This window comes from Taudactylus pleione, unplaced genomic scaffold, assembly GCF_031769625.1.
Source record: "Taudactylus pleione unplaced genomic scaffold, aTauple2 ptg000469l, whole genome shotgun sequence".
NCBI lineage: Eukaryota > Metazoa > Chordata > Amphibia > Anura > Myobatrachidae > Taudactylus > Taudactylus pleione.
The window spans coordinates 333,772-361,469 of record NW_028284871.1 but is presented as its reverse complement, the minus strand read 5'-3'; the positions used below and the strand labels follow the sequence as shown (position 1 = coordinate 361,469).

The window sequence follows — 27,698 nt, the reverse complement described above, 5'->3', positions numbered from 1 at the left end:
CTCCTGTTATAGGATAGAACCCACCTCGCAGTACAGAGTACAGGAACAGTCACCTCATATAGACACATTACTGCAGGCAGACACCATCGCCATGTGGTATAAATATGGCATTTATTCAGGTAAATACACAACTGACTACTACTGCCAAAAAGTGTAAGAATATGGCCAAGCACCTTCCTGACAGGGACTCTCCCACCCCCCAGGGACAGGACACTAATGAGTGGGGCCATACAAAGCCTGACCCTAAGATCATCATGAGGAGGGGTAGGGTATTCCCTGGCGACGTGAAGGTGGGAGCAGGGGCAGAGGATTTCAGGGGGCGCATTTCAAAAAGGAAAGTTACCATCACATAATGATTACATAGAATACTTTCCCCCATCGTTATGTGGCCTCATTACCTGACTGTACAGAACGCGCCATTAATCTCTACGCCGGAGGAGGAGTGCAAAGGTTATATTTACCGTGCCTGCCCCATTATGTGACTATGCCAACAACAGTGTGCTTGGGTTAGAAGTCAAAGAAACCTACAACAGGAACCACACGTCCTGGAAGGACCCTGCGGCACAGAGGTTACACCCGGAGACCAGGTAGAGAGCAGGGAGGAGAAGTGCAGGGCCAGGGAGGAGGAGGACTAAGGGCAGATCTCTCCATAAATAAAGCAAAAATAAGACTGCGAAGACTGTACAGCACATTATAACCTAATAAAGGAAAGTCACAAAGCCAGGCCAGCACCGAGCATTCAAGACAAAAAGTACAAAAAATGGACAAATATACATTTCTACATATCCTTCTGTGCGTTTCGCCCTCTGCCCCCACTCAGGGCCGCCCCGGGACTGTTACAGGGTGGTATTGTCACATAGCAGTAGCAGGCTGGACACGTGTCCACGGAAAGGAAAACGAGGCAGGACTTCCGGTGGAAGCTGTGAATCTTGGTCCACTGCGCGAGCGCATAGTCTCATTGTATCAGTCTCCCGGCCGCTCCTGTCAGCGCGTGTCGTTTTTGATGATTATTTCCACTCCGTGGTGTCGAAGCTGGGCTCGAAGAATGAGATTCTTATTCTTCAGTTCCTCCACCTGGCAGAGACGGAGACTGGTCAGTGTCACCATGTACCCGCCCCAATTCCCCCCCACCCACGGGCAGCAGTCACGCACCTGCTGCCGTAACATCTCATTATCCATCTGCAGCTGCTCCAAGTTCTGGAGCTCCTCACCCAGGCGGAGGTTACCCTGGCGCAGCTCCTGGATGTAGTCACAAGCTTTAGAGAGGATGCCACCTTTACTCTGTGGGAAGAGGTACAGGAGGAGGTAACACACATCCTGAGGAGAGGGTCTGATCAGGATAACCTCAGTCTACACACATGGTACAGGTCATCCATATCTAACAGATGAGGCCTCCGCCCCTATGGCAGGGATTATAGACAGATACATGTATACGATGAGGCCGTAGGGATGACAGGAGGAGGTAACACACGTCCTGAGGAGAGGGCCTGATCAGGATAACCTCAGCCTACACACATGGTACAGGTCACCCATATCTAACAGATGAGGCCTCCGCCCCTATGGCAGGGATTATAGACAGATACATGTATACGGTGAGGCCGTAGGGATGACAGGATGAGGTAACACATGTCCTGAGGAGAGGGCCTGATCAGGATAACCTCAGCCTACACACATGGTACAGGTCAGCCATATCTAACAGATGAGACCTCCGCCCCTATGGCAGGGATTATAGACAGATACATGTATACGGTGAGGCCGTAGGGATGATAGGGTGTGTCAGGGATCAGCTGGTACAGAAAGGATACTGAGAAAAGAGCCCTCTCCGTACCTGGCCAGACTTGGTGTTCTCCATGGAACAGTCCGGGATGATCTTAGAGAGCTGAACAATCCAGTTATTAATCTTGTCCCGTCGGCGACGCTCCACTGGGAGAGAGAGAGAACATATAAACCTACAGCCACCAACCACATATGTACGGGTTGCCACAGTGTCATGTTTATTTATATATATATATTTTTTTTTATTTTATTTATTCAGATGTCCTCACTGACTCATCAATGCCCCCCAAGCTCCTGGACCTAGAAACATGAAAATCGGGGAGTATATTCCTTCCATGATGTAGGTGCCCACTAAGAAGGGATTTTTTGCAATTCGACGCCTTAGGGGGAGTAAAGGGCTAAAATGTGTCCTCCCCCTGTGCAGTGTCCTGACTGTCTCATAGTGACTGCAGCACAGATCATATTCACCAACTGTCACCCCCAAGTGCTGCCAAACATCACTGGCAGTTGGTGTGAGGGGAGGGAATGGAATGTGTTACTACACAGGTGAGAGAGACACAGGTGAGAGAGACACAGGAGGGCATTCACACACACACTTGGAGAAACACACGCTGGCAAGGACACACCAGGGAGACACGGGTGAGAGAGACACGGGTGAGAGAGACACGGGTGAGAGAGACACGGGTGAGAGAGACACGGGTGAGAGAGACACGGGTGAGAGAGACACGGGTGAGAGAGACACGGGTGAGAGAGACACGGGTGAGAGAGACACGGGTGAGAGAGACACGGGTGAGAGAGACACGGGTGAGAGAGACACGGGAGGGCATTCACACACACACTTGGAGAAACACACGCTGGCAAGGACACACCAGGGAGATACAGGAGGGCATTCACACAAACACTTGGAGAAACACATGCTGGCAAGGACACACCAGGGAGACACAGGTGAGAGACACAGGTTGGCATTCACACACACACTTGGAGAAACACACGCTGGCAAGGACACACCAGGGAGACACAGGTGAGAGAGACACAGGTGAGAGAGACACAGGTGAGAGAGACACAGGTGAGAGAGACACAGGTGAGAGAGACACAGGTGAGAGAGACACAGGTGAGAGAGACACAGGTGAGAGAGACACAGGTGAGAGAGACACAGGTGAGAGAGACACAGGTGAGAGAGACACAGGTGAGAGAGACACAGGTGAGAGAGACACAGGATAGCATTCACACACACACTTGGAGAAACACACGCTGGCAAGGACACACCAGGGAGAGACAGGTGAGAGAGACACAGGTGAGAGAGACACAGGTGAGAGAGACACAGGTGAGAGAGACACAGGTGAGAGAGACACAGGAGGGCATTCACACACACACTTGGAGAAACACACGCCTGCAAGGACACACCAGGGAGACACAGGTGAGAGAGACACAGGTGAGAGAGACACAGGTGAGAGAGACACAGGTGAGAGAGACACAGGTGAGAGAGACACAGGTGAGAGAGACACAGGTGAGAGAGACACAGGTGAGAGAGACACAGGTGAGAGAGACACAGGTGAGAGAGACACAGGTGAGAGAGACACAGGAGGGCATTCACACACACACACTTGGAGAAACACATGCTGGCAAGGACACACCAGGGAGATACAGGAGGGCATTCACACAAACACTTGGAGAAACACATGCTGGCAAGGACACACCAGGGAGACACAGGTGAGAGACACAGGTGAGAGAGACACAGGTGAGAGAGACACAGGTGAGAGAGACACAGGTGAGAGAGACACAGGTGAGAGAGACACAGGTGAGAGAGACACAGGATAGCATTCACACACACACTTGGAGAAACACACGCTGGCAAGGACACACCAGGGAGACACAGGTGAGAGAGACACAGGTGAGAGAGACACAGGTGAGAGAGACACAGGTGAGAGAGACACAGGTGAGAGAGACACAGGTGAGAGAGACACAGGTGAGAGAGACACAGGTGAGAGAGACACAGGAGGGCATTCACACACACACTTGGAGAAACACACGCTGGCAAGGACACACCAGGGAGACACAGGTGAGAGAGACACAGGTGAGAGAGACACAGGTGAGAGAGACACAGGTGAGAGAGACACAGGTGAGAGAGACACAGGTGAGAGAGACACAGGTGAGAGAGACACAGGAGGGCATTCACACACACACACTTGGAGAAACACATGCTGGCAAGGACACACCAGGGAGACACAGGTGAGAGAGACACAGGTGAGAGAGACACAGGTGAGAGAGACACAGGTGAGAGAGACACAGGTGAGAGAGACACAGGTGAGAGAGACACAGGTGAGCATTCACACAAAAACACTTTTAGAAACACACATGCTGGCAAGGACACACCAGGGAGACACAGGTGAGAGAGACACAGGATGGCATTCACACACACACACACTTGGAGAAACACATGCTGGCAAGGACACACCAGGGAGAGACAGGTGAGAGAGACACAGGTGAGAGAGACACAGGTGAGAGAGACACAGGTGAGAGAGACACAGGTGGGCATTCACACACACACTTGGAGAAACACACGCTGGCAAGGACACACCAGGGAGACACAGGTGAGAGAGAGACACACAGGTGAGAGAGAGAGACACACAGGTGAGAGAGAGAGACACACAGGTGAGAGAGAGAGACACACAGGTGAGAGAGAGAGACACACAGGTGAGAGAGAGAGACACACAGGTGAGAGAGAGAGACACACAGGTGAGAGAGAGAGACACACAGGTGAGAGAGAGAGACACACAGGTGAGAGAGAGAGACACACAGGTGAGAGAGAGAGACACACAGGTGAGAGAGAGAGACACACAGGTGAGAGAGAGAGACACACAGGTGAGAGAGAGACACACAGGTGAGAGAGAGACACACAGGTGAGAGAGAGACACACAGGTGAGAGAGAGACACACAGGTGAGAGAGAGACACACAGGTGAGAGAGAGACACACAGGTGAGAGAGAGACACACAGGTGAGAGAGAGACACACAGGTGAGAGAGACACAGGTGAGAGAGACACACAGGTGAGAGAGACACACAGGTGAGAGAGAGACACACAGGTGAGAGAGAGACACACAGGTGAGAGAGAGACACACAGGTGAGAGAGAGACACACAGGTGAGAGAGAGACACACAGGTGAGAGAGAGACACAGGTGGGCATTCACACACACACACTTGGAGAAACACACGCTGGCAAGGACACACCAGGGAGACACAGGAGAGAGAGACACAGGTGAGAGAGAGACAGGTGGGCATTCACACACACACACACTTGGAGAAACACACGCTGGCAAGGACACACCAGGGAGACACAGGTGAGAGAGAGACACACACAGGTGAGAGAGAGACACACACAGGTGAGAGAGAGACACACACACAGGTGAGAGAGAGACACACACACAGGTGAGAGAGACACACACACAGGTGAGAGAGAGACACACACAGGTGAGAGAGAGACACACACAGGTGAGAGAGAGACACACACAGGTGAGAGAGACACACACAGGTGAGAGAGACACACACAGGTGAGAGAGACACACACACAGGTGAGAGAGACACACACACAGGTGAGAGAGACACACACACAGGTGAGAGAGACACACACAGGTGAGAGAGACACACACAGGTGAGAGAGACACACACAGGTGAGAGAGACACACACAGGTGAGAGAGACACACACAGGTGAGAGAGACAGGTGGGCATTCACACACACACTTGGAGAAACACACGCTGGCAAGGACACACCAGGGAGACACAGGTGAGAGAGAGACACACAGGTGAGAGAGAGACACACAGGTGAGAGAGAGACACACAGGTGAGAGAGAGACACACAGGTGAGAGAGAGACACACAGGTGAGAGAGAGACACACAGGTGAGAGACACAGGTGGGCATTCACACACACACTTGGAGAAACACACGCTGGCAAGGACACACCAGGGAGACACAGGAGAGAGAGACACAGGTGAGAGAGAGAGACACAGGTGAGAGAGAGAGACACAGGTGAGAGAGAGAGACACAGGTGAGAGAGAGAGACACAGGTGAGAGAGAGAGAGACACAGGTGAGAGAGAGAGAGACACAGGTGAGAGAGAGAGAGACACAGGTGAGAGAGAGAGACACAGGTGAGAGACACAGGAGGGCATTCACACACACACTTAGAGAAACACATGCTGGCAAGGACACACCAGGGAGACACAGGTGAGAGAGACACAGGTGAGAGACACAGGTGAGAGACACAGGAGGGCATTCACACACACACTTGGAGAAACACATGCTGGCAAGGACACACCAGAGAGACACAGGTGAGAGAGACACAGGTGAGAGAGACACAGGTGAGAGAGACACAGGTGAGAGAGACACAGGATGGCATTCACACAAACACTTGGAGAAACACACGCTGGCAAGGACACACCAGGGAGACAGGACAGCAGGCTTCTCCCCAGAAGACTGCCAAGATGCAGCTTCAATCCCCTGGAGATATCCACTCATAATAATGGCTAAGTAAACTGTACATTAGATAGTCTATATGGGTATTTGTAACAAGTTTGTATTAATCTGTGTTTAGCTTATATAGATAGTTTGTAGTGATGTATTTAGTGATTAATATTGTGATTCATAGTAGAATCTTTGTTAGCGGCCAGGTTATCAGGCTGTAATGCTTTGGTTATGCCTTAGTTTGTGTTAATCTGTAGTAGACAATATGTAAAACTTTGCAGTGATTTGGGGTCAGTTGTATACATATAGCTGGCTGTGTTATCGGTATACTTTTCCCCCTTCCTTCCCATGTGCTAAGATGGAAATTGGGGAAAATATTGCTATCTGTAGATATATAATTGTTTGATATCAGCTGATGATGAATGAACCCGTAACTCGGTAATGGTCAATTACATTGTACTAAGTTTCTAAGTAATGTACACTGTTTAGTAGATTATACTTTGGGAAACATTATATAATGGAATCAGGTTGATATCAGCTGCTGGTTGTGGTCCCATGGGAGTTGTGGATTGCTGGCCATATTGTGATAGTATTGTGAAGTTATATATTATCATAGTTTGGGCATTTAAAGATGGCTACTACCCCCATGTGGTGTGAACAAAGGAAACTCCATGTGCTCCATGTGTCCCCATTGAATTGTGTGCTTGATTCAATGGAAGTTGGGAATTACTAGTCTTGTGATCATAGTTATAATTCTACCCAGTTTTGGTGTTGTATAGTACAAATAGGTTGTTATGGGTATTATAATTATGATCATTAATGGATATATGATTAATGGAGTTTGCCTAGGGATCATGAGGCTTGTACACAAAGGAAATTCCATGTGCTCCGGCCCTTCCCCCTCCCCACGGTCTAGTGGGCACTGGATGGGGTCTGTAGTAGGATGGTATTGTTGTATATTGGAATCAGCTTGTGTTGTACATGTTGGAATATTAAATGGTGCAGTGTTTGCCTGATGTGTTGGCATATGATATTCAGCTTGTATATTTAATTAACTATGGCATTATGGGAGATTTCAATTAGGGTTTTTCAAAATGGAGTTTGTGATCAGAGGCCATGCGGTTTGAACAATAGGGCAAAGCGTCCCAACAACCATATACATATATATATCTCTCTCTCTCTCTATCGAAGATTGATTAGAAGAATATAAAACGTTTTACTTATAATACTTTGTGTGTATCGTTATCTTTATGAAAGGAAATGATCCAAATGATTTAAAGGGTATATAATTCTGGTTAACACTTTGCGAAGTTCATATAACAAGAGATATGGTAAGAACTTACCTTTGTTATCTCTGTTTCTACGAAGTCCATAGGGTCCACAGGGTTGACCTTGGGGGTATAGCTGGATCTGGATCCATGGGCACCACGCAGTTAAAGCTTTAGCTGCTCCCAGGATGCACTTGGGTCCGTCCTCCTCTATACCCCGCCCCCGGCCACAGCACCTCAGTTGGTAAGCAGCCAAGGCCGGAGGAGGAGTCTAAACAGTGAGAAGGAAGACTGGAACACACAAGAAACCATACTCACAGAAATGGGAGACGGAAAACCGGTGACCAGCCACACAGCCCATTTGAAGCCAGGTGAGTCAGGGCGGGCGCCCTGTGGACCCTATGGACTTCGTAGAAACAGAGATAACAAAGGTAAGTTCTTACCATATCTCTTGTTTTCTACTTCAGGGTCCATAGGGGGTCCACAGGGTTGACCTTGGGGATGTCCCAAAGCAGTACAACTAAGGGCGGGGACGCTCCTGTGCTGAAAGGAGTACCCGGCGCCCAAAGGATGCATCCTGAGAGGCAAAGGTGTCAAACGCATAGAACCTTAAAAACGTTTGAATTGAAGACCAAGTGGCCGCCTTACACAGCTGAACAGCAGAAGCGCCACGTCTAGCAGCCCAAGAGGGACCCACAGAACGAGTGGAATGAGCCTTACCAGAGGCTGGCACAGGTAAGCCCTCCTGTGCATAAGCCTCACAAATAACGGAACGAAGCCAACGGGCTAACGTTTGTTTGTTGGCAGGCCAACCCCTCTTGTGAAAACCAAAGAGGATAAACAAGGAATCAGACTTCCTAACCGAAGCCGTCCGGTCTACATAAATTCTAAGTGCCCGGACCACATCTAAGGAAGTCTCACCAGCTGAAAGATCAGGGGACTGAAAAGCTGGCACAACAAGTTCCTGATTAATATGGAACTTCGAGACCACTTTGGGCAAAAACTCAGGACGAGTGCGGAGCACCGCTCTGTCCTGGTGAAAAATCAGGAAAGGAGGGCGACAGGAAAGCGCCCCCAATTCAAACACCCTCCTGGCCGAAGCAATTGCCAGGAGAAAAACCGTCTTAAATGTCAGCCACTTGAGCTCCACCGCCTCAAGAGGCTCAAACGGAGGACCCTGCAGGACCCGTAGCACCACCGCCAAGTCCCAAGGAGCCACAGGAGGCACAAAGGGAGGCTGGATCCTGAGAACACCTTGGAAAAAGGTGTGAACGTCTGGTAGTAATGCAATCCGCCGTTGAAACCACACGGACAAGGCGGACACATGAACCTTCAGAGATGCAAGGCGTAAGCCGAGATCCAATCCTGACTGAAGAAATTCCAAGATCCTAGAAACTCGGAACACCTGAGGATCATAATGTCTGGACTCACACCACTGAAAGTAAGTGTGCCACACTCTGTGATAAATCCGTGCTGAAGCAGGCTTGCGTGCCCTGAGCATGGTACCAATAACCGAACTGGAGAAGCCCCGAGACCTCAAGACGGCTGTCTCAAGAGCCACGCCGTCAAAGACAGCCGACCCAGATCCGGGTAAAGGCAGGGCCCCTGAGACAACAGGTCCCGACGCTGAGGAAGAGGGTACGGAGCGTCGATGGAGAGGCTCCTGAGATCGGAGTACCAAGGACGTCTGGGCCACACCGGAGCTACCAGCACGAGCATGCCGCCGTCCTGCTTGAATTTCCGCAGAACCCGAGGAAGCAGGGATATCGGAGGAAACAGATACGCCAGGTGAAACGTCCATTTCACCAACAGCGCGTCCACCAGACTTGCACCTGCGTCTCTTGTCCTTGACCCGTAAACGGGCAACTTGTGATTGTGACGGGAGGCCATCAAGTCCAGCTCCGGCAGTCCCCACCTGTCCACGAGTAGCTGAAACACCTCTGGGTGAAGCGACCATTCCCCGGGATGCACGTCGTGACGGCTGAGGAAGTCCGCCTCCCAATTGAGGACTCCGGGGATGAAGACCGCCGAGATCGCTGGAATGTGACCCTCCACCCAAGTCAGGATACGAGACACCTCCGACATCGCTGCCTGACTGCGAGTTCCGCCTTGGTGATTGATATACGCCACCGTGGTGGCGTTGTCGGACTGCACCTGTACCGCCCTTCCGTGAAGAGCGGGGCCGGACGACTGCAGGGCCCTGAATACTGCCCGCAGTTCCAGGATGTTGATGGGGAGAAGTGCTTCTTCCGCTGACCAACGACCCTGAAGCGACAAAGAGCCGGTCACTGGCCCCCAACCCCGGAGACTGGCATCCGTCGTGAGCAGAACCCAGTCCGGGATCCAAAATGGGCGCCCCTCGACCAGATGAGCTGTCTGAAGCCACCAAGCCAAAGATAGCCGAACGTCCGGAGACAACACCAGCACCTGAGAGCGGATCCGGTGAGGTAACCCGTTCCATTCTGATAGAATCAGCCCCTGCAGGGGCCGGGAATGGAACTGGGCAAATTCCACCATGTCGAATGTCGACACCATGGACCCCAGAACTCTCATAGCCGAATAGACCGACAGGCGGCAACGGCTCAGGCAACTGCGTATCCGCAGCTGTAGGGAGGCGACCTTCTCCGGAGTCAGGAAGATCCTTTGCTGACGCGAATCCAGCAGGGCTCCCAAATGAACCATCCGCTGTGATGGAATCAGGGAGGACTTTTTCCAATTTATCAACCACCCGTGTGCTTGCAGGCAAGCGATCGTCAGGTGGAGATGTTGAAGCAGTACCTCCGGGGAGCTCGCCAGCAACAGGAGGTCGTCCAGGTACGGCAGCAGCCGTACATTCTGGTTCCGAAGATGTGCGGCCATGACCGCCATAATCTTCGTGAACACCCTCGGTGCCGTGGAGAGACCAAAGGGTAGCGCCCGGAACTGATAGTGGTGTTGAAGGATAGCGAACCTCAGATACCGCTGGTGTGAAGATGCTATCGGAACATGGAGGTAGGCGTCCTGGATGTCCAGGGACACCATGTAAACCCCCGGTTCCATCGCCAGAATGATGGAACGTAACGTTTCCATCCTGAACTTGGGAACTCTGAGGAATTTGTTCAGAGACTTCAAGTTGAGGATAGGGCGATGAGAACCATTGGGTTTCTGCACCAGAAACAGAGACGAATAATACCCCGTCCCTCGTTGTGAAAGAGGAACGGGAACAATGACCCCTGCTTTCAGCAAGGACTCTATAGCCTCCTGAACCTGTAACGCCTTGGTCTTGTCCTGAGAAGGACTTGTGCAGAAAAACTGGTGGGGTGGTCTGTGCCGAAAAGACAGGGCGTACCCCTGGGAGACCACTTCTCGAACCCAGGCATCCGTGGTGGTATTGTGCCAGCACTGGGCAAATAGAAGAAGTCGGCCTCCCACTCTGAGGTCCCCCAGAGGGAGGCCCGTCCCATCAGGCCGCAGGTTTATCTTCCTGCTTGGAAGAAGGGCGCCGAGCACTCCAGGCTTGCTTCTTGGGTTTAGAGGCCGTCTTACTCGCAGACTGTCTCGGGAAGGACTGACCTTTCGCCTTACCCTGAACCCGAAAGGAACGAAAAGCCGAACTCCGAACCTTAGCAGGCAGTGCCGCCGAAGGGAGGAAGGCCGACTTGGATTTAGCCAGGGTGTCCACTATGTTGTCCAAGTCCGGACCAAATAGTAATTCCCCATTGAAAGGTAAGGCCTCCAGACCTTTCTTTGAATCAGAGTCCGCTCTCCAGGACCGCAACCATAAGGATCGGCGGGCAGACACCGCTGCAGCCGATACCCGCGAGGTCAGCAGACTAGCATCTAAAGAAGCTTCTCCAATGTAAGAAGCAGCGTCCCTCATTTGTCCCAACAACGCCCGCTGGACATCCGGAGCGTCGTCCGGGAAGGTATCTTCCAATGCATTGGCCCACCCCTCAATGGCCTTGGCCGGTGGAGTTTCCCATTTTTTACAATGTGCCTCAGGGAAGGGGTAATTAGAAGCCAACCGCTTCTGAGGAAGGAATCTCTTACTGGGCGCCTGCCAAGCTACCGCCATATGATCCGTCAACTGATCCGACAGGGGAAACACCGCAGAAGCCACCTTAGTTTTTTTGAAACTAGGAAACTTCGACTTAGGAACCGGTGCCTCATCTTCTATAAGAAGAATAGCTCGCACCGCCCTAACTAGTGCTCGCACATTAATGGACGACTTGGTATCCATTTCCTGGACCGAGGCGTCCGAGTCAGTGTCATCAGGGACCTCCCCATCATCTTAGGAACCCTCTGAGTCCGATACCTGAGCAGCCCGTGTCATGAGTGGGCGTTTTGAAATCCTAGAAGGCATGTCAGTCTGCAACATTGACTGAAAAGCCGAGGAAGCGGCCGCCAAATTTTGCACGGAGTTGGAGAGCACATCCACCCAGGGTGGAGGAGTCACCATAGGGGCCTGAAAAGGTACCACAGGCTGCTGCGGCACAGGGGAAGCCTGTATATACATAGGCAACCCCGCATAGGGACCCACCGACTGAGACCCAGGAGGACTCCGCAATAACTGCGGGACACCCGGGGAATGGGGGATGGTCGGCTGGGACAACGACCTAGTAGGGAGAGCAGTCGGGACCGACAGACGGTCCGCAATAGACACCAGCACTTGAGAAAACATCGCCCACGGTGGTTCCTGCGCCAGAGAAGGTCTGGATGGGCCAGGAGCCACCTGGCATCGACTACACAGGCCATCCTGAGACAAATCCTCCCTATCTACTCCTGCAGAACAGCGTCCGCAGGAGGCCAACACCGGAGCCACTGAGCGCTCAACCTCCTCGTCTGACATGACAGAATATATTATATATCTGGCACCAGGGTAGAAGTAAAACGCACTCACCGGTGTGCTGAACAACAGCCCACAATATGGCACTGAGTAGCACACAACTGTATGTGACGGACCTCACAAATACGTGATCTATATAAGTGAGGTCAGTAGAAACGCCCCTCCCCCACACACCTGTAGGGCTTGTAGGAGAAGTAAAGGGATAGGTATAAGCTGACAGTAAGCGGAAAATAAGCACAGACAGCAGCACTAGCAATAGTCACATACCATGCAGGAAGATATACTCACTGCACCTTTACACTACAATCAACCTGCCCAGATTCAGTGTCTGGGAGGGCTATAGTGCTGTGTACGCTGTCCTTAATCAGGGGAGAGGTACACAGGGGGACCGGTCCGCGTGCTCCCTGAAGATCTGCGCTGCCACTGTGAGAAAATGGCCGCTGGAGACCTCAGAGGAGGAGTGGCCGAGGAATCTGCAGCTCAGCGACGCCAGACTCCGTGTTGAAAGGAACGCTGAGCTGAGGAGCCGCTGACAGGGAAGGCTTCCTCCCCTGGCTGGCCATTAACCCCAGGGATGCTGGCTTCCCGCTTGCCATATATCCCTGGTGGTCTAGTGGTCCCACGGGTTATTCCTCCTCAGAGGGGGAGCCCGCCGCCACCGCTAGCGGCCCCCGGTCTGTCCCCTAGGACCGGGGGCAAAGGACTGCATCTGCAGGCAAAACCCGCGAGCCGCCGCTAATCGGCGACTCGCGGCTTACCTTGTCCCCGGCGACTCCGGCAGCAGTCCAGGGAGGGACCCAGAGTCCGGCTAGTACGGACTCTGGCCTCCCGCTGCGATCCCCAGTGCAGTACTGGCGTCGCGGCGCCAGCGGGGAAGGAGAGCGGCAGCGTGGGCGTCTGTATAGACAGCCCGTCGCTGCCACACTAGAGCCTCTGTTTTAAAATAAAAATCTAACAGGCTCTTTTTTTTTTTTTTTTTTTTAAATAAAAATAGAAAGCTTTTCGGGGCTGCTCCTGCAGCCCCCCTGCGCAGGTGACCCGACTCCGGCCGGGCACCAACTCAAACTGAGGTGCTGTGGCCGGGGGCGGGGTATAGAGGAGGACGGACCCAAGTGCATCCTGGGAGCAGCTAAAGCTTTAACTGCGTGGTGCCCATGGATCCAGATCCAGCTATACCCCCAAGGTCAACCCTGTGGACCCCCTATGGACCCTGAAGTAGAAATTTATGTTACTTATAACCTGATCGTTATTATATGAAAAATAGAATATTTGCTTCAGATATATTGGGATTAAACAAGCTGGCAATGGCCTGTACGTACAAATAGAAAAAAGGAAAACACCCCTTATCAGGAGGGAATGTGTTACTACACAGGTGAGGGGAGGGAATGTGTTACTACACAGGTGAGGGGAGGGAATGTGTTACTACACAGGTGAGGGGAGGGAATGTTACTACACAGGTGAGGGGAGGGAATGTGTTACTACACAGGTGAGGGGAGGGAATGTGTTACTACACAGGTGAGGGGAGGGAATGTGTTACTACACAGGTGAGGGGAGGGAATATGATACTACACAGGTGAGGGAGGGGAATGTGTTACTACACAGGTGAGGGAGGGGAATTTGTTTGTGAAACCGGGTACAGCAGATCTCTCATACTAACTCAAGGTTTTTCTATTATTAAAAAAAAAAAAAAAAAAAAAGAAGAGGAAAGAATAAAAATAAGCTTAAAATATTCAACCGCTATCCCAGGCCACTGAGGGAAGGGACGTTATTCCCACGGCGGGGGTCTGACACTGAGGGAAGGGACGTTATTCCCACGGCGAGGGTCTGACACAAATATGGAGTTCCATGCAAAGTTCTATTTCATCTGTGAATGTGGCCCTTTATTTGAAAGTTAGGAGCGGTTTAGTGGGTGGAACTGGGACCCCTGACTTCAGGACAGCCGAGGTCAGTACGGTACCTGTACCCAGGGCAGCCGAGGTCAGTACGGTACCTGTACCCAGGGCAGCCGAGGTCAGTACGGTACCTGTACCCAGGGCAGCCGAGGTCAGTACGGTACCTGTACCCAGGGCAGCCGAGGTCAGTACGGTACCTGTACCCAGGGCAGCCGAGGTCAGTACGGTACCTGTACCCAGGGCAGCCGAGGTCAGTACGGTACCTGTACCCAGGGCAGCCGAGGTCAGTACGGTACCTGTACCCAGGGCAGCCGAGGTCAGTACGGTACCTGTACCCAGGGCAGCCGAGGTCAGTACGGTACCTGTACCCAGGGCAGCCGAGGTCAGTACGATACCTGTACCCAGGGCAGCCGAGGTCAGTACGATACCTGTACCCAGGGCAGCCGAGGTCAGTACGATACCTGTACCCAGGGCAGCCGAGGTCAGTACGATACCTGTACCCAGGGCAGCCGAGGTCAGTACGATACCTGTACCCAGGGCAGCCGAGGTCAGTACGATACCTGTACCCAGGGCAGCCGAGGTCAGTACGATACCTGTACCCAGGGCAGCCGAGGTCAGTACGATACCTGTACCCAGGGCAGCCGAGGTCAGTACGATACCTGTACCCAGGGCAGCCGAGGTCAGTACGATACCTGTGCCCAGGGCAGCCGAGGTCAGTACGATACCTGTGCCCAGGGCAGCCGAGGTCAGTACGATACCTGTACCCAGGGCAGCCGAGGTCAGTACGATACCTGTGCCCAGGGCAGCCGAGGTCAGTACGGTACCTGTACCCAGGGCAGCCGAGGTCAGTACGATACCTGTACCCAGGACAGCCGAGGTCAGTACGGTACCTGTACCCAGGACAGCCGAGGTCAGTACGGTACCTGTACCCAGGACAGCCGAGGTCAGTACGGTACCTGTACCCAGGACAGCCGAGGTCAGTATATCATCTGTATCAGGGCAGATAGCTGTATGAAATGGACACACACAGGAGCGATACGACGCCCGCAGGAGGCCCAGCTGCCGTACCTTCATTGTGCTGCGCCCGTCTCTTCTCATCCCGTGTGGTGCGAGGACCCTCTGATTTCCTAGTGGAAGCAGTGAACACCCCAGCAAAGGAGAATTAGAACATTTGGGTATACAGGGACACAGACAAGTTGTTTCGCATTAATGTAATGATAATAATAATAATGGATCCTGCTTATTACATTACGACTGTGATACATTACTATGTACTAGAGACCGTCACCCTTCATGGTTTAATGCTCTCTAACATGAACAATCCAAACTTATTAGGATTGTATTTATCTGATCTAAAGAGCCAGACATAGGGGTATAGTCACTGATGTGCAGGAGATGTTACCCATAGCAACCAGATTCTACTTGTCATATATCTAGCACTTTCTAGAAGATAATAGCTTGAATCTTGGTTGCTATAGGCAACAACTTCACTTCTAATCACCCGCACTTTAGTAACTATCCCCCTATGTCTGTCCTCCTTCCACTCATCTCAGTACGGCTGACAGTAACCATGAGGGGGAATAAGGCGTGAGGTGCCTCTCTGTGTATGCCTCGTTATTATGCTGAGGGGGAATAAAGCATGAGGTACCTCTCTGTGTATGCCTCGTTATTATGCTGAGGGGGAATAAAGCATGGAGGTGCCTCTCTGTGTATGCCTCGTTATTATACTGAGGGGGAATAAAGCATGGAGGTGCCTCTCTGTGTATGCCTCATTATTATGCTGAGGGGGAATAAAGCATGAGGTGCCTCTCTGTGTATGCCTCGTTATTATGCTGAGGGGGAATAAAGCATGGAGGTGCCTCTCTGTGTATGCCTCGTTATTATGCTGAGGGGGAATAAAGCATGGAGGTGCCTCTCTGTGTATGCCTCGTTATTATGCTGAGGGGGAATAAAGCATGGAGGTGCCTCTCTGTGTATGCCTCGTTATTATGCTGAGGGGAATAAAGCATGGAGGTGCCTCTCTGTGTATGCCTCGTTATTATGCTGAGGGGAATAAAGCATGGAGGTGCCTCTCTGTGTATGCCTCGTTATTATGCTGAGAGGGAATAAAGCATGGAGGTACCTCTCTGTGTATGCCTCGTTATTATGGTGAGGGGGAATAAAGCATGGAGGTGCCTCTCTGTGTATGCCTCGTTATTATGCTGAGGGGGAATAAAGCATGGAGGTACCGCTCTGTGTATGCCTCGTTATTATGCTGAGGGGGAATAAAGCATGGAGGTGCCTCTCTGTGTATGACCTCGTTATTATGCTGAGGGGGAATAAAGCATGGAGGTGCCTCTCTGTGTATGCCTCGTTATTATGCTGAGGGGGAATAAAGCATGGAGGTGCCTCTCTGTGTATGCCTCGTTATTATGCTGAGGGGAATAAAGCATGGAGGTGCCTCTCTGTGTATGCCTCGTTATTATGCTGAGGGGGAATAAAGCATGGAGGTGCCTCTCTGTGTATGCCTCGTTATTATGCTGAGGGGAATAAAGCATTGAGGTGCCTCTCTGTGTATGCCTCGTTATTATGCTGAGGGGAATAAAGCATGGAGGTACCGCTCTGTGTATGCCTCGTTATTATGCTGAGGGGGAATAAAGCATGGAGGTGCCTCTCTGTGTATGACCTCGTTATTATGCTGAGGGGGAATAAAGCATGGAGGTGCCTCTCTGTGTATGCCTCGTTATTATGCTGAGGGGGAATAAAGCATGGAGGTGCCTCTCTGTGTATGCCTCGTTATTATGCTGAGGGGAATAAAGCATTGAGGTGCCTCTCTGTGTATGCCTCGTTATTATGCTGAGGGGGAATAAAGCATGGAGGTGCCTCTCTGTGTATGCCTCGTTATTATGCTGAGGGGGAATAAAGCATGGAGGTGCCTCTCTGTGTATGCCTCGTTATTATGCTGAGGGGGAATAAAGCATGGAGGTGCCTCTCTGTGTATGCCTCGTTATTATGCTGAGGGGGAATAAAGCATGAGGTGCCTCTCTGTGTATGCCTCGTTATTATGCTGAGGGGGAATAAAGCATGAGGTGCCTCTCTGTGTATGCCTCGTTATTATGCTGGAGTGGTTACCCTATAAGACTGAGAATGGTAGTTGTGCTTTTCTCCTGTCCTGTAGGATTGTTGGCATTAGCAGACGTTAGGCAGATTTCGTACCTCCCTGATCTAGTTCATCATCCCTATCTCTCTATTGTGTGTTAATTTACTGTATTTGTTCATCACACTGAAATGAAGACCACAAGCAATAAGAACGTAGAATAATACCAGGAGGATTCCCTTATAATAGTCACAGCGTAATAAAAAAACCTGCAGGGAAATGTAACCACCTCTAGCAGCAACAGCCAGACACACGCTCAGATTGGCATAGTCGGCATACAGACTGAGCTGCCGGCTGAGGCACTACAAGTCATAGAAACGTCCATCTTCCAACCCGATAATACAGTTCTATACCCCACCCCTTCCTGCTTCTGCGTAAGTGCCTTCTACTGTGCCCCCGGGTGCCCGGAATGGGACAAGCTAAGGCCTCACAGACAGGGTATTTGCAGAACAGATACTCACGGCGAGTACGGGTGGGTTCTCGGGGCGATGGAGCGCTGAGCACCTCCCTGCAGGACATCTTGAGGAGACATCATTACAAAGAATTGACCTGTCAGGAGAAGACCGATGAAGTAAGTCAGTGACTTTTAGGTAGTGGTCCCAGGACGGAAAAAGCCAAGTCTTACCCGCACCCGTGGAGGCAGCTTGTCCGAGAAGAGCCTCACTGTTCTGTGTCGTTACTACGGTGGTCGCAGTGGCCCCGGTTCCCACCGATGTGCTGGTATCTGCCACGGCGGGGAAATAGGTGTAATGGGTCTCTGTGGCTGAGACATCGTTCTCCCCAGTTTCATCGCTGGTAAATGCACCCTGGATGACGGCCTGTGGGGCAGAGAGGACCCATTAGCGCCCAGTGCCACGGGTGACCGGTGACCATTACAGAGGAGAATATAAATTACCTGGGTCATAGACTGGGCTGCAGGGAACCCACTGATGGCCCCAGACCCTTCCGTCTGTCCATCCAGCTGACCCTCTGCTACTTGTATTACCCTATACATCACCTGCACAGGGAACAAGATGGAGATCTATCAGCGTCACCATCAGGCTCGCTCATAAAGGAGAACTCAACCTTTAATGCTTATTAGCAATGACCCCCCCCAATGGTGTAACTAGTGTGGTGAGATTCCCATTGCACACGGCCCAGAATGCACCAGGAAGCCGATAAGCGTCTCCATCCCTTCTGTCTGCACAAAGCCTAGTAAGTGCCAGGAGGAGCCTGGTAACAAGGTAGAAAGGTGGTAAGCAGATTTATTTACCCCGTCACTGCACTCTGCCAGACAGGACACCGCCTCCATCCCGATTCCTGTGCCACCTACCTGCGTGCCACCGCTGTCTGTACGGAACACATACTTAACGCTGGGATCGGAGAAGGTGGCGGCTGATTGGATGCTAGCGATCGCAACGCTGGTGGGATCTTCACCTGTCGCCACTGCACCTTGTGAGGAAAAGAGTGAGCCGTTATGTAACAGGTGAGAAGACAGCCCACCGCCCCATACTACACTGCCCCCTGTCACTACCCCATACTACCCTGTCCCACGCCACTGCCCCCTGTCACTACCCCGTCCCACCGCCCCGGGCCTCTGCCCCCTGTCAATACCCCATACTACCCCGTCCCACCCCACTGCCCCCTGTCACTACCCCATACTACCCCGTCACACTGCCCCACGTCACTACCCCATACTACCCCGTCACACTGCCCCACGCCACTGCCCCGTCACTACCCGGTCCCACTGCCCCACGCCACAGTCCCGGGCCACTGCCCCCTGTCACTACCCCATACTACCCCGTCCCACGCCACCAGCCTGGGCCACTGCCCCCTGTCACTACCTAGTCCCACTGCCCCCTGTCACTACCCCGCCCCAAGACCACCGCCCCCTGTCACTACCCCATACTACCCTGTCCCACGCCACCGCCCCGGGCCACTGCCCCGTCACTACCCCATCCCACTGCCCAAAGCCACCGCCCCGGGCCACTCCCCCGTCACTACCCCATACTACCCCGTCCCACTGCCCTGTGCCTCTCAGCACTCACCTTCCTGTACACGGACTGAGCCTTCCTCAATCTCTGCTGCTTTCTGCTGCCTACAAGGGAAATCACAGACATCCAGACACCAGCATGAGGCGACACGGCACACGGGTGATCATAACATGTCCAGCGACACTCACCCCTTCATCTCCCTGCTCGGTTACACATCAGATGTGGCTTCCAGGCTGCTTGTAGGCTCTGCAAGAGGAGAACATCAATGATTACAGGAGAGACCCCTGGGGCAGCACATGCTGAGAATATAGTACAATGTCTCCCATCCCCCGGGGCATCAGCCGGCTGCCCCCTGACCCGACCCGCTGGTGCTAATAGACTGTTGGCTATTTCTCATACTCCACATTATTACTGCCCCCATAAGACAACCGCTCACACGCCATATCCTACATACCAGGGGCCGCCATCCAGTCAGGTGCATTAAAGCACCACTTGGGGGGCACCGACAAAACCATTTCAGAACCAATATTTTACCAGCTTCTGTCTTGTATAAAATAGCAGCCCCCCCCCTCATCACCACAGAGCCCCTCCGGTGACAATTAGTCCTCATCAGCATATAATAATGGCGCTGCGCTCTAAAAACAAACCACAATCACGTCGTATCAGATGCCACCAAGCCGTACACAATACCCCGATTCTACCAACTCACAGAAAAGAGGGACAAGTCTTCTCTACGAGCCTCTGATCTAGACCCAACGTGATAACAGCTGGCAGACTACTTATTGAGGCACACTGAGCTCGCTCCTGGCAGTGCATGGGTCTCTCTCCCTCATGGGATGTGTCTCAGAGGGGCACTGAGCTCGCTCCTGGCAGTGCACGGGTCTCTCTCCCTCATGGGATGTGTCTCAGAGGGGCACTGAGGTCGCTCCTGGCAGTGCATGGGTCTCTCTCCCTCATGGGATGTCTCAGAGGGGCACTGAGCTCGCTCCTGGCAGTGCACGGGTCTCTCTCCCTCATGGGATGTGTCTCAGAGGGGCACTGAGGTCGCTCCTGGCAGTGCATGGGTCTCTCTCCCTCATGGGATGTGTCTCAGAGGGGCACTGAGCTCGCGCCTGGCAGTGCATGGGCCGCTCTCCCTCATGGGATGTGTCTCAGAGGGGCACTGAGCTCGCTCCTGGCAGTGCACGGGTCTCTCTCCCTCATGGGATGTGTCTCAGAGGGGCACTGAGGTCGCTCCTGGCAGTGCATGGGTCTCTCTCCCTCATGGGATGTCTCAGAGGGGCACTGAGCTCGCTCCTGGCAGTGCATGGGTCTCTCTCCCTCATGGGATGTGTCTCAGAGGGGCACTGAGGTCGCTCCTGGCAGTGCATGGGTCTCTCTCCCTCATGGGATGTCTCAGAGGGGCACTGAGCTCGCTCCTGGCAGTGCACGGGTATCTCTCCCTCATGGGATGTGTCTCAGAGGGGCACTGATCTCGCTCCTGGCAGTGCATGGGTCTCTCTCCCTCATGGGATGTGTCTCAGAGGGGCACTGAGCTCGCTCCTGGCAGTGCACGGGTCTCTCTCCCTCATGGGATGTGTCTCAGAGGGGCACTGAGGTCGCTCCTGGCAGTGCATGGGTCTCTCTCCCTCATGGGATGTCTCAGAGGGGCACTGAGCTCGCTTCTGGCAGTGCACGGATCTCTCTCCCTCATGGGATGTGTCTCAGAGGGGCACTGAGCTCGCTCCTGGCAGTGCATGGGTCTCTCTCCCTCATGGGATGTGTCTCAGAGGGGCACTGAGCTCGCTCCTGGCAGTGCATGGGTCTCTCTCCCTCATGGGATGTGTCTCAGAGGGGCACTGAGGTCGCTCCTGGCAGTGCATGGGTCTCTCTCCCTCATGGGATGTCTCAGAGGGGCACTGAGCTCGCTCCTGGCAGTGCACGGGTCTCTCTCCCTCATGGGATGTGTCTCAGAGGGGCACTGAGGTCGCTCCTGGCAGTGCATGGGTCTCTCTCCCTCATGGGATGTGTCTCAGAGGGGCACTGAGCTCGCGCCTGGCAGTGCATGGGCCGCTCTCCCTCATGGGATGTGTCTCAGAGGGGCACTGAGCTCGCTCCTGGCAGTGCATGGGCCGCTCTCCCTCATGGGATGTGTCTCAGAGGGGCACCGAGCTGGCTCCTGGCAGTGCATGGGCCGCTCTCCCTCATGGGATGTGTCTCAGAGGGGCACTGAGCTCGCTCCTGGCAGTGCATGGGTCTCTCTCCCTCATGGGATGTCTCAGAGGGGCACTGAGCTCGCTCCTGGCAGTGCACGGGCCGCTCTCCCTCATGGTATGCGTCTCAGAGGGGCACTGAGCTCGCTCCTGGCAGTGCACGGGCCGCTCTCCCTCATGGTATGCGTCTCAGAGGGGCACTGAGCTCGCTCCTGGCAGTGCATGGGTCTCTCTCCCTCATGGGATGTCTCAGAGGGGCACTGAGCTCGCTCCTGGCAGTGCACGGGCCGCTCTCCCTCATGGTATGCGTCTCAGAGGGGCACTGAGCTCGCTCCTGGCAGTGCACGGGCCGCTCTCCCTCATGGTATGCGTCTCAGAGGGGCACTGAGCTCGCTCCTGGCAGTGCACGGGCCGCTCTCTCTCATGGTATGCGTCTCAGAGGGGCACTGAGCTCGCTCCTGGCAGTGCATGGGCGGCTCTCCCTCATGGGATGTGTCTCAGGGCGGCACTGAGCTCGCTCCTGGCAGTGCATGGGCCCCTCTGCAAATTAATACTTCAGGGGAAATCGTGTGTAGGATGCCGGGGGGTAAGAAGGGCAGTAGGGGGAGTGATAACCAGGTAGGGGTAGGAAGGGCAGTAGGGGGAGTGATAACCAGGTAGGGGTAGGAAGGGCAGTAGGGGGAGTGATAACCAGGTAGGGGTAGGAAGGGCAGAAGGGGGAGGGATAACCAGGTAGGGGGAAGTAGGGCAGTAGTGGGGGAGATAACCAGGTAGGGGGAGTGATAACCAGGTAGGGGCAGGGAGGGCGGTAGGGATAACCAGGTAGGGGTAGGAAGGGCGGTAGGGGGAGTGATAACCGGGTAGGGGCAGGGAGGGCGGTAGGGATAACCAGGTAGGGGTAGGAAGGGCAGTAAGGGGAGGGATAACCAGGTAAGGGTAGGAAGGGCAGAAGGGGGAGGGATAACCAGGTAGGGGGAGGAAGGGCAGAAGGGGGAGGGATAACCAGGTAGGGGGAGGAAGGGCAGAAGGGGGAGGGATAACCAGGTAGGGGTAGGAAGGGCAGAAAGGGGAGTGATAACCAGGTAGGGGTAGGAAGGGCAGAAAGGGGAGTGATAACCAGGTAGGGGTAGGAAGGGCAGAAGGGGGAGGGATAACCAGGTAGGGGTAGGAAGGGCAGTAGGGGGAGTGATAACCAGGTAGGGGTAGGAAGGGCAGTAGGGGGAGTGATAACCAGGTAAGGGTAGGAAGGGCAGTAGGGGGAGTGATAACCAGGTAAGGGTAGGAAGGGCAGTAGGGGGAGGGATAACCAGGTAGGGGGAGGAAGGGCAGAAGGGGGAGGGATAACCAGGTAGGGGTAGGAAGGGCAGTAGGGGGAGGGATAACCAGGTAGGGGGAGGAAGGGCAGAAGGGGGAGTGATAACCAGGTAGGGGGAGGAAGGGCAGAAGGGGGAGGGATAACCAGGTAGGGGGAAGTAGGGCAGAAGGGGGAGGGATAACCAGGTAGGGGGAAGTAGGGCAGTAGGGGGAGGGATAACCAGGTAGGGGTAGGAAGGGCAGAAGGGGGAGGGATAACCAGGTAGGGGTAGGAAGGGCAGAAGGGGGAGGGATAACCAGGTAGGGGGAGGAAGGGCAGAAGGGGGAGGGATAACCAGGTAGGGGGAGGAAGGGCAGAAGGGGGAGGGATAACCAGGTAGGGGTAGGAAGGGCAGAAAGGGGAGGGATAACCAGGTAGGGGTAGGAAGGGCAGAAAGGGGAGTGAAAACCAGGTAGGGGTAGGAAGGGCAGAAGGGGGAGGGATAACCAGGTAGGGGTAGGAAGGGCAGTAGGGGGAGTGATAACCAGGTAAGGGTAGGAAGGGCAGTAGGGGGAGGGATAACCAGGCAGGGGTAGGAAGGGCAGAAGGGGGAGGGATAACCAGGTAGGGATAGGAAGGGCAGTAGGGGGAGTGATAACCAGGTAGGGGTAGGAAGGGCGGTAGTGATAACCAGGTAGGGGTAGGAAGGGCAGAAGGGGGAGGGATAACCAGGTAGGGGGAGGAAGGGCAGTATGGGGAGTGATAACCAGGTAGGGGGAGGAAGGGCAGAAGGGGGAGTGATAACCAGGTAGGGGGAGGAAGGGCAGAAGGGGGAGTGATAACCAGGTAGGGGCAGGAAGGGCAGAAGGAGGAGGGATAACCAGGTAGGGGTAGGAAGGGCAGAAGGGGGAGGGATAACCAAGTAGGGGTAGGAAGGGCAGAAAGGGGAGTGAAAACCAGGTAGGGGTAGGAAGGGCAGAAGGGGGAGGGATAACCAGGTAGGGGTAGGAAGGGCAGTAGGGGGAGTGATAACCAGGTAAGGGTAGGAAGGGCAGTAGGGGGAGGGATAACCAGGCAGGGGTAGGAAGGGGAGGGATAACCAGGTAGGGGTAGGAAGGGCAGTAGGGGGAGTGATAACCAGGTAGGGGTAGGAAGGGCAGTAGGGGGAGTGATATCCAGGTAGGGGTAGGAAGGGCAGTAGGGGGAGTGATATCCAGGTAAGGGTAGGAAGGGCAGTAGGGGGAGTGATAACCAGGTAGGGGTAGGGAGGGGGGCAATGGTAATAGCCAGGGAAGAAATGGGGAAGGGGGTAGTGGTAGGAATGGGGGAGTGGGTAGCAGTAGTAATACCCAGGGAAGGAATGGTGGAGGGGGGCAGTAGTAATACCCAGGGAAGGAATGGGGGAGGGGGTAGTAGTAGTAATACCTGGGGAAGGAATGGGAGAGGGGGGCAGTAGTAGGAATGGGGGCAGTAGTAATACCTGGGGAAGGAATGGGGGAGGGGGGAATTGGTAGGAATGGGGGAGGGGGCAGTAGTAATACCCAGGGAAGGAATGGAGGGATGGGGCAGGGAAGGAATGGGGGAGGGGGGGAGGTAGTAATACCCAGGGAATGAATGGAAGGAGGGGGCAGGGAAGGAATGGGGGGAGGGGGTAGTAGTAGTAATACCCGGGGTAGGAATGAGGGAGGGGGGCAGTAGTAATACCCAGGGAAGGAATGGGGGAGGGGGGCAGTAGTAATACCCAGGGAAGGAATGGGGGAGGGGGGCAGTAGTAATATTCAGGGAAGGAATGGGAGAGGGGGGCAGTAGTAATACCCAGGGAAGGAATGGGGGAGGGGGGCAGTGGTAGGAATGGGGGAGGGGGGCAGTAGTAATACCCAGGGAAGGAATGGGGGAGGGGGGGCAGTAGTAATACCCAGGAAAGGAATGGAGGGAGGGGGCAGGGAAGGAATGGGGGGAGGGGGTAGTAGTAATACCCGGGGTAGGAATGAGGAAGGGGGGCAGTAGTAATACCCAGGGAAGGAATGGGGGAGGGGGGCAGTAGTAGGAATGGGGGCAGTAGTAATACCTGGGGAAGGAATGGGGAAGGGGGGGAAGTGGTAGGAATGGGGCAGTAGTAATACCCAGGGAAGGAATGGGGGAGGGGGGCAGTAGTAATACCCAGGGAAGGAATGGGGGAGGGGGGTAGTAGTAGGAATGGGGGCAGTAGTAATACCTGGGGAAGGAATGGGGAAGTGGTAGGAATGGGGGAGGGGGGCAGTAGTAATACCCAGGGAAGGAATGGGGAGGGGGGTAGTAGTAATACCCAGGGAGGGAGGGGGCAGGGAAGGAATGGGGGGAGGGGGTAGTAGTAGTAATACCCGGGTAGGAATGAGGGAGGGGGGCAGTAGTAATACCCAGGGAAGGAATGGGGGAGGGGGGCAGTAGTAGGAATGGGGGCAGTAGTAATACCTGGGGAAGGAATGGGGAAGGGGGGAAGTGGTAGGAATGGGGAAGGGGGGCAGTAGTAATACCCAGGGAAGGAATGGGGGAGGGGGGCAGTAGTAATACCCAGGGAAGGAATGGGGGAGGGGGGCAGTGGTAGGAATGGGGGCAGTAGTAATACCTGGGGAAGGAATGGGGAAGGGGGGGAAGTGGTAGGAATGGGGGAGGGGGGCAGTAGTAATACCCAGGGAAGGAATGGAGGGAGGGGGCAGGGAAGGAATGGGGGAGGGGGTAGTAGTAGTAATACCCGGGGTAGGAATGAGGGAGGGGGGCAGTAGTAATACCCAGGGAAGGAATGGGGGAGGGGGGCAGTAGTAATACCCAGGGAAGGAATGGGGGAGGGGGGTAGTAGTAGTAATACCCGGGGAAGGAATGGGAGAGGGGGGCAGTAGTAGGAATGGGGGCAGTAGTAATACCTGGGGAAGGAATGGGGGAGGGGGGAATTGGTAGGAATGGGGGAGGGGGCAGTAGTAATACCCAGGGAAGGAATGGAGGGATGGGGCAGGGAAGGAATGGGGGAGGGGGGGAGGTAGTAATACCCAGGGAATGAATGGAAGGAGGGGGCAGGGAAGGAATGGGGGAGGGGGTAGTAGTAGTAATACCCGGGGTAGGAATGAGGGAGGGGGGCAGTAGTAATACCCAGGGAAGGAATGGGGGAGGGGGGCAGTAGTAATACCCAGGGAAGGAATGGGGGAGGGGGGCAGTAGTAATACCCAGGGAAGGAATGGGGGAGGGGGGCAGTAGTAATACCCAGGGAAGGAATGGGGGAGGGGGGCAGTGGTAGGAATGGGGGAGGGGGGCAGTAGTAATACCCAGGGAAGGAATGGGGGAGGGGGGGCAGTAGTAATACCCAGGAAAGGAATGGGGGAGGGGGGGCAGTAGTAATACCCAGGAAAGGAATGGAGGGAGGGGGCAGGAAAGGAATGGAGGGAGGGGGTAGTAGTAATACCCGGGGTAGGAATGAGGGAGGGGGGCAGTAGTAATACCCAGGGAAGGAATGGGGGAGGGGGGCAGTAGTAGGAATGGGGGCAGTAGTAATACCCGGGGAAGGAATGGGGAAGGGGGGCAGTAGTAATACCCAGGGAAGGAATGGGGGAGGGGGCAGTAGTAATACCCAGGGAAGGAATGGGGGAGGGGGGCAGTAGTAGGAATGGGGGCAGTAGTAATACCTGGGGAAGGGAAGGGGGGGAAGTGGTAGGAATGGGGGAGGGGGGCAGTAGTAATACCCAGGGAAGGAATGGGGGAGGGGGGCAGTAGTAGGAATGGGGGCAGTAGTAATACCTGGGGAAGGAATGGGGAAGGGGAGGAAGTGGTAGGAATGGGGGAGGGGGGCAGTAGTAATACCCAGGGAAGGAATGGAGGGAGGGGGCAGGGAAGGAATGGGGGAGGGGGTAGTAGTAGTAATACCCGGGGTAGGAATGAGGGAGGGGGGCAGTAGTAATACCCAGGGAAGGAATGGGGGAGGGGGGCAGTAGTAGGAATGGGGGCAGTAGTAATACCTGGGGAAGGAATGGGGAAGGGGAGGAAGTGGTAGGAATGGGGGAGGGGGGCAGTAGTAATACCCAGGGAAGGAATGGAGGGAGGGGGCAGGGAAGGAATGGGGGGAGGGGGTAGTAGTAGTAATACCCGGGGTAGGAATGAGGGAGGGGGGCAGTAGTAATACCCAGGGAAGGAATGGGGGAGGGGGGCAGTAGTAATACCCAGGGAAGGAATGGGGAGGGGGGCAGTAGTAATACCCAGGGAAGGAATGGAGGGAGGGGGCAGGGAAGGAATGGGGGGAGGGGGTAGTAGTAGTAATACCCGGGGTAGGAATGAGGTACGGGGGCAGTAGTAATACCCAGGGAAGGAATGGGGGTGGGGGGCAGTAGTAATACCCCCGGCTGTGTGTACAGACCGTTGCTGGTCTCAGGCCTCTGTGTGTCAGTGACAAAGACGGATAGGCCCCGCCCCTTCCCAGTACACTCTAGAACCACGCCCCTACCCACAGGTTCCCCCATCCCACGCCAGACTCACGGAAAGTCCCCGGATCACCTGAAAGTCTCCCCCCGCTCTGAGGCGCCGGCTCCGGTCCCACCAGCCATGGAGATCCTGACATGCGCAGAGCACCCAGCTGACGCCATCTTTATTTTGGGCGGAAGGTCTCGACATTTCCGCTCATAGAGCCATCATTATTGTGGGCGCCCCGCCCCGCCTTACCCGGTCACGGGGTCATGACATCATCAGAGGACCATATTAATTAGTCCAATTGGATCTGATGCCAATAAGGGGGGCAATAAGCGGCCCCAAAAAGATAGTTACACTACAAATCCCAGCATGCCCTGCCACAGTTAAGCTCGTTAGCCTTTGTAAAATGTTGCAATGCATGCTGAGATTTGTAGTTCAACAACAGCTGGAGGGCCGC

The 27,698-nt window shown here is 54.2% G+C and overlaps 1 protein-coding gene across 7 annotated transcripts; it reads right to left on the bottom strand.

Moving 5' to 3' along the window:
* Positions 1 to 92: 92 nt before the first annotated feature.
* On the bottom strand, positions 93 to 27,437 carry USF1 (upstream transcription factor 1). Of its 7 annotated transcripts, none has more exons than XM_088448864.1 (11): positions 27,329 to 27,437; positions 19,516 to 19,573; positions 19,382 to 19,431; positions 18,607 to 18,785; positions 18,250 to 18,351; positions 17,986 to 18,172; positions 17,816 to 17,903; positions 15,287 to 15,345; positions 1,829 to 1,923; positions 1,153 to 1,281; positions 93 to 1,074 (listed from the first exon to the last, which is right to left on the bottom strand). In XM_088448864.1, exons 2-11 carry the CDS (start codon positions 19,521 to 19,523, stop codon positions 985 to 987), a joined length of 987 nt encoding a protein of 328 aa, XP_088304990.1. In that variant the 5' UTR covers positions 19,524 to 19,573; positions 27,329 to 27,437; the 3' UTR covers positions 93 to 984. The 7 variants fall into 7 exon arrangements, with proteins under 7 accessions (XP_088304990.1, XP_088304989.1, XP_088304986.1 ...); XM_088448863.1 differs by having other exon boundaries at positions 17,980 to 18,172; positions 18,607 to 18,779; XM_088448860.1 differs by having other exon boundaries at positions 17,980 to 18,172; positions 27,329 to 27,436.
* Between the last annotated feature and the right edge of the window lie 261 nt (positions 27,438 to 27,698).

What these genes read in the sequence shown, in the direction of transcription:
- USF1 (XM_088448860.1), bottom strand. An exon ending in CTCAGTCCGTGTACAGGAAG is followed by an intron (nt 18,786 to 19,381) that starts GTGAGTGCTGAG and finishes TTTCCTCACAAG; the next exon opens with GTGCAGTGGCGACAGGTGAA. An exon ending in ATGAGATGTTACGGCAGCAG is followed by an intron (nt 1,075 to 1,152) that starts GTGCGTGACTGC and finishes CGTCTCTGCCAG; the next exon opens with GTGGAGGAACTGAAGAATAA.